The 6,468-nt window shown below is 33.8% G+C and overlaps 1 protein-coding gene and 1 long non-coding RNA gene across 2 annotated transcripts; one reads left to right on the top strand and one right to left on the bottom strand.

The window, feature by feature from the left end:
* Positions 1-1,974: 1,974 nt before the first annotated feature.
* Positions 1,975-2,853, bottom strand: LOC122083226. The gene is made up of 2 exons (XR_006141600.1): positions 2,735-2,853; positions 1,975-2,448 (listed from the first exon to the last, which is right to left on the bottom strand). It is a non-coding gene; the product is annotated as an uncharacterized LOC122083226 (long non-coding RNA).
* Positions 2,854-5,652: 2,799 nt separating this feature from the next.
* Positions 5,653-6,406, top strand: LOC122083456 (organ-specific protein S2-like). The gene is made up of 2 exons (XM_042651267.1): positions 5,653-5,795; positions 5,880-6,406. Exons 1-2 carry the CDS (start codon positions 5,751-5,753, stop codon positions 6,198-6,200), a joined length of 366 nt encoding a protein of 121 aa, XP_042507201.1. The 5' UTR covers positions 5,653-5,750; the 3' UTR covers positions 6,201-6,406.
* The last annotated feature ends 62 nt before the right edge of the window (positions 6,407-6,468 follow it).

Below are 6,468 nucleotides of genomic sequence, written 5' to 3'. Positions count from 1 at the left end.
GGGGGGTTGAAGGGGAGAAGCAGATGTAGCTTAGGTTGGGATAAGATGAAAGATATGGGATTTGAAGTTGAGTCTTTCATGAAATGTATAAAATTGTTGAGGGAGACACATTACCCTCCATAAGATTTATCAAATTGTTGAGGGAGATACATTACCCTCCATGAGTTGTATACACTGAAACAATATTTGTATGGTTTTTTCCCCTAGTTGTCTTGGGAAAAGGATTCCCAGAACGATCGGGGGGGGTTTTCCCATAACATCTCATGTAATGAGTCATAGGGCCTGCGTAGTCACAATCCATCGTCAAACAAAAATATAGAGACCAGATCTTCTCCTGGACCATGATCTTCTGCAACAATCTCACACCATCTAAAGGGTATGGGGGCCACCTCTGAATATGTGGAGACACACACTCGATGACCAGATTGTTGTAAAAGGTCATGGTCCCACCTTCTCATTGGTGAAGTTTCCCACCCTAGCATGGTACGAAACCTTTGACAATTTTTGTTTATACATTTATAGTTTTTTTATGAAGGTGAAATCTGTACCACTGTGGTACTACCACATGGTTCCATGAAAAAAAGAGAATAACGACATTATTTATTTATTTATTTTGGGTAGAAAAATAACGTGCATGAATTTAAAGATCAAAAGACTTAAATAATAGAAAACAAATAGCCCTTCCCCAATTCCAACAGTTAATAAATGGCATTGACATACACATGGCCACCACTAATAAAGAAGAAGAAAGTACGTACGAAGAGTACGAAACAGAAAACCAAACCCCAAAGGTAGTTCAATTGGCAAGGAATAATATCTCATAATTTAGAGATCATAAGACATAAGTTCATCTATCCTTCAGGTCTACCCTTTAAAAATAAATAAATTGATTTAATTTTGATTTCAAAATGTTAAATTTTTTCTCTTCATAATTAAAACCATCGAATGGAATCTGATTTCTCATTTTTTTAGTAAAATTATTTATATTCTATTTTAATGTTGGGAAAACAAACATTGCCTGATCATGTGGCCCTTATGCTCAAACACAAGAGCATGCTAACTTATCATCCTAAATCCCGCAATCTCATTCATGTTGATGCCACTGCACGCATTGTCAATTATGGTCCCCCATGTTGGTGTTGGCAACATATGACTAGGCAATAGTCTCTTGCCATTTAATGTTATCTGTTGAAATTAAAATTTTCATCCATGGTGATACCACTGCATGTGCTCTCAATGACCCCATGTTGGTGTAGGGTCAATACGATTAGGCAATGATCTCGTTCAGTCAATGTGGATGATAATTAATTTCTATTTCTTTTAATATTTGAAAAATGTTTGGTGATTTATGAACCCAACAAATAAGAGGGTTTTGTTGTTGAATATGTAAAAAAGTTGACATAAACAAAACAGAACATAAACTAAATACAAACCCAGTCAAAAGTCAAAACCAAGTTGAATTGAACTGTGTTGGTTAAATTTTTTCTAGAAAATTAAGCTTTTATTCCGTTTCATTTTGGGTTTAGGTTTCATATGTTATATTTTCAGCCAAAAACCTTTAATTGAACCAATTGTCACCTTTACTGATAGGGTATGCACAAGAATCTAGACCCGGATCCTCTCAAATGTGTCAACTTCTCCAGTGCACATCGAATGACTAAAAGCACCGGAACAAGCACCCCAAGTGCCTCGTAGCTGGAGGGGCTTGGACACTTGAGATGATCTCATCGCCAAGAATCTGCACACTAACATCATGGGTTTCCTTTTTCCTACGGCTCCGTTTATTTCGATGTAAAATTTTACATGTAAAATATTACGTGTAAAATTTTCCCTAGTAAAATATTACATGTAAAATTTTACATTTTGAAAAATTTCCCATGTTTGTTTGAGAAAGTGGTAAAATATGAAATACAAATTTTCAATATGATCGCTTATATTATAACCTTTTGTACAAGCTATAACTGTTGGTTCATCTATTTTATCAAACACTTGGTGTGCATCTTTGCATACCTCAAAGCATTTCCAGATCAAATTCCTGTACAATCGTAGATGGCAAAGGCAATTTAATAGGATGGGTCATGGAAAACCAAATCCAGCTTTCATAATTTGAAAATGTCTTAAACACTATGAACACAGGAGGGAAGAGCACCTTGTCTCTGCTTCAGTTCGTTTATTTCCTAAGAAGTACCGCAAATCACCGAGGCTTCAGACCCAGATGTTAGACGCTCCACTTCCACCCTGGACTGCTCAACAACCCCGACGCCGAACACCGACGACGGAGACTTCTTCTTCTTTTTCTCCTTCAGGTGGAGCTTGAGAAGGTAATTCTTCCAACGGAGGATCCGTGATTGGTTTTCGAATGGAATTCAAATCCTCTATTTAAATTTGATTTAGCATCCAATTTGTATGTTTCAATATTTCATAGCGATTCATCGTCTTTGGTGTATCCTGATGAAATCCAAGAAAAAATAAAAATCAAGGGAGAGTTTAAGAGAAAAAAAAAAAAAAGAAGCCCAATCTTCTATTAGGGAACCTGAAAAATGTTATAAGAAAAAAGTTACAAGAAAAAATTTTCATGCCCAAACAAACGGAGCCTACTTAAAAAAGGATGTAAAACAATTTTATACTACTACCAAATAGGTTCACGGACTAGATTAAAGATTGACCGAAATATATATATATATATATATATATATATCCAGTTCATCCACAACAAAAAAAAAAGTAGGCGGACCTTCTTATGTGGCTGTGGAGAAGACATGTTTGCTTTTTTGTTTTCCTCTTATAAAAAATGATGCACATTGCATTTTTAAAACCTAAAGATGCACTACAATTATTACAGGTAAGGTGAAGATGGTTTGAACCCTATTTGTGGTGTAATCCCTTGTACACTTTATAACGAATTTGCTGGCAATCTAATATACGCTTGAAAAAATAATTTTTTTTTTTAATCAAGTGTTTCTAAGATCTCGTTGAACAGATGTATTGTATGGCATTAGGGGCACTCGATGGGAGGGGAAGCAGAGTGGCCTCAAGGGTCTCATCCCTTGGATCACGCGGTGAACGTGTGCGTATAACTCACCTTACTGTCCAAGAAACTTTGTTTTTTTTTTTATTATTATTTTCCATGAAAATATGTTGTTTATGATCTTTCCATTGTATCAGTTACTTTTCAACTCAAAAAAATTAATAACATAGATCAAAGCAGAACAATTAAGAATATAAACTCATTAATTGAATAAAAGATAAAATTTATTGAATTTTGTATAAGTAGAATAAATTTATTTAACAATAATTTCATCATAAAATTATTATTATTATTATTATTATTATTATTATTATTATTATTAAATAAAAAAAAAGTTGGTCAAACTCTAAAAAGTTGCACTTACCAAGCACAGTCAATTATCAGTAATAAAGAAAAGTAAATAGTGGAAGGGATATTCTGGCGGCGAGGAGCGAATCATTTTAGTGGCAAGTTAAAAGAGGAGACATTTGTAAAAGAAATATATAAAAATGGGAAATTAATAGAGGGACCATTTAGTGGTGGGGGAAGACTTTTTGTAGTGGAATAGAGCCTAATTCAATTAAAAATTATGGAAGAAAAGTTTTTGGGTTTTTTAACTACTACTTGAATTTTATTTTTTCAAACCCCTTTTACCCTTTTCAAAAATAAATAAATATATTAAAACTCACTCATGTGTATATATATATATATATATGATTCGTGCATATAATTATATAAATGCACCTATAAATGTTTTCATTATTTATTTATTCTTGGAAGAGGAACGAAAAAAATGAGTGTTTAGATCTTGAACCCTTCCAACTCCAATTATTTTCAAGATATTGCAACAACAATATGCTATTTATCTTTATTACCAATTATGCTAACTGAAAAAATAATAGCAAGTTGTCTAATCAGATGCATCTCATGTATGTTCACACATTGTCTAATGTGCTCTAATCATTATTGAGCATTCTCTCATAGTCTTGATTTTCAAAGCTCTATTTACCACATGGCATACAATTTAACCTTGAGGATTTTTTTTTTTTTTTAAAACCTTGAGGTCTACTTGATCATAGAATTTGGGCCCTGATTGAGCTTCCATGTGAAAAATATTTGGCCAACCAAAGGACTTCCCATGGGCGGGAGCCTCCTTTTATTGATAAATTTATGTACAACCCTCTTATGAGCTAAGTAACTAATTCCAATACGCGTTGGAGAGGCTTGGTTAAAAATAATATAATTGCCCTAACGGCTGTGATATTATTTCAAACAAAGGACTGGTATTTTGGTCAACAAATTAAGTTGTCAATTTTATTTTATTTTTTTTTCATTTAGGAAAAATATTTTTTTTTTCTTTTTCTTTTCTTTTTAAGAGACAATTGCAGGTGTTTTTATTTGAGGCTTTTTTTTTTTTTTGGTCAGAAGAATGAGGTTATCTTTCATATTTTTCTTTTTTCCTCTCTGAAAAAAGGTTTTGCACAACCTGTTGGATAGAGACAAATCCCCCCCTAAAGGTATTTTATAACTCAAATATGTAGAAGTTTCAACCAATTAATCAAGCTAATAGTTGTATTTCATAACATTTATCAATCTGTTGAAGGAGACACATTACCCTTTATAATCTATAATTATTTAAAAATATTTCTAAGCAATTTTTTTCTATAAAAAATCGTATATTTCTAAGCATTTTTTTGGTCTACCATGGCTATACTAATGACGCGGCTCCATATCTCTTCCAGTCCATGTAGTTCACTGGACTTGATGCAACTAAAAATCCGGTTCAATCTAGAATTCAAAATAAACAGCTCAGAAACCGAAACCACTAAATGGGAATTTCATCCTATGACCTCTCACATAATGAACCGTAAAACTCACATTAACACTCTCTTCTCATACAAATTGTAGACTCGCTACTAAACGAATCCATCTCCCACCTTCTCATTGCTGAGGTTTCCCACTCAGGTTTTAAAAAGAAAACTTTGACCAATTTTCTATACATTTCCAGTATTTATAGGGGCTGAAATCTGTACCAAATTCATCCATGAAAAGAAGAGAAAAACTGAGTTTAAAAACCATAATTCTTATAAAATAACAGAAAAAATATATATATATATATATATATATGTATAGCCATTCCCACAAGTCAGACACTTAACAATGGCCTAACCACCACCAAGAACTCATTAAAAACAAAGAAGAAGAAGAAATAAACTAGAATCCATAAAAGTCTAACAAAACAAAAAACCTAAGCCGGAACTCATGATCCAGGAACTTGTGTTGTCCTTTCATGGTTGGTCTACTGTCACCACCTTATCAAAGACCCACATCACAGAAATTTTTTCAAACAAATCTTACATCACTTCCATCTCATGCACTTCTCTTCAAGTTCTTCAATATCTACATCTCAAGTCCCTAAGAACCCAACTCAGTAAGGTCTTATCCTAATTGCTTGGGTACTTCACTATTAATGTCGGCTAGCTAGATACAATTTTTTGTGTTCTTCCAGAAATGTCTGGCTACCGCTATACACAAATTATTATAATCCCAACTTGTATTTATATATTATTATATGAAGACGGCTTTAATCTTAATCAAATGGGTTCAGTTGTGAATCTGTTATATCTCAATCCTACAGCTATAAATAAGAGCTAGAGTTTCTAGTGACTCTCATGCAAATAGAGTAAGTCAAAGCTGTGGTTGCTACAGTTGGGAGGAAGAAGAAGAAGAAGAAGAAGTGACTATGGAGTTTGTCTTGGCTTTCCTCACCATTTCTTCACTTCTCTTGGTAAGCAGTACTGTCACTAAAAGCTTATTTATATTACTCTAAATGGGTTTTCTAGTTCTTTCTTTTTAATCCTTTTTGTTGCAGTTTTCTAATTCAATTGATGCAAGAAAAGACCCAGCAGAGTATTGGAAGGATGTGATGAAAGAGCAACCTATGCCAGAAGCCATTCAAGGGCTTCTGCCTTCAAATACTGGATCTGATGCAGCCTTGGAGAAGACCCAGAATAAGGAGCAGAAATTTAACTTGGATTTAAATATCCAGAGTACTGCAATCATCTATCATGGCCATGATGAGCATAATAAAGAAGAAGATAAGGCATCTATGAAGGGCTTTGAGCTGAATAGTTCAGAGAAGAAATCTTTTGTTAAGGAGTTTAAGCCAAGGCCTAACTATGTCTTCATCTGATGAGGACTTTTCAAGACAACCCCATTAGGCTATTACTGTCTCTGCACATAAGCAGATTCTGCAACTCTCTCTCTCTCTCTCTCTATTTTTTTTTTTTTTCGGGGGATGTAGATGTGGGTGTGAACCATCATGTGATTTGTTTGGGTTTATGGCTTTGTTTAATATCCTATTAAATATTATTGAATGATATGGTGATTTGCTTCTAAGAGAGTGGAGAGAGCTTCCTCTGGTTTTGGTCTGTGTTTTGTAGCAAAATCTAAATTCTGCT

Source organism: Macadamia integrifolia, chromosome 7, assembly GCF_013358625.1.
Source record: "Macadamia integrifolia cultivar HAES 741 chromosome 7, SCU_Mint_v3, whole genome shotgun sequence".
In the NCBI taxonomy this organism is placed as follows: domain Eukaryota; kingdom Viridiplantae; phylum Streptophyta; class Magnoliopsida; order Proteales; family Proteaceae; genus Macadamia; species Macadamia integrifolia.
The sequence above is the reverse complement of the archived record's forward strand: the minus strand, read 5'-3'. Positions and strand labels throughout refer to the sequence as shown.

Coding starts and splice junctions, on each gene's coding strand:
- LOC122083456 (XM_042651267.1), top strand. CDS start 5,751: ATGGAGTTTGTCTTGGCTTTCCTCACCATTTCTTCACTTCTCTTG. Junction 5,796..5,879: donor CCATTTCTTCACTTCTCTTG/GTAAGCAGTACT, acceptor TTTTTGTTGCAG/TTTTCTAATTCAATTGATGC.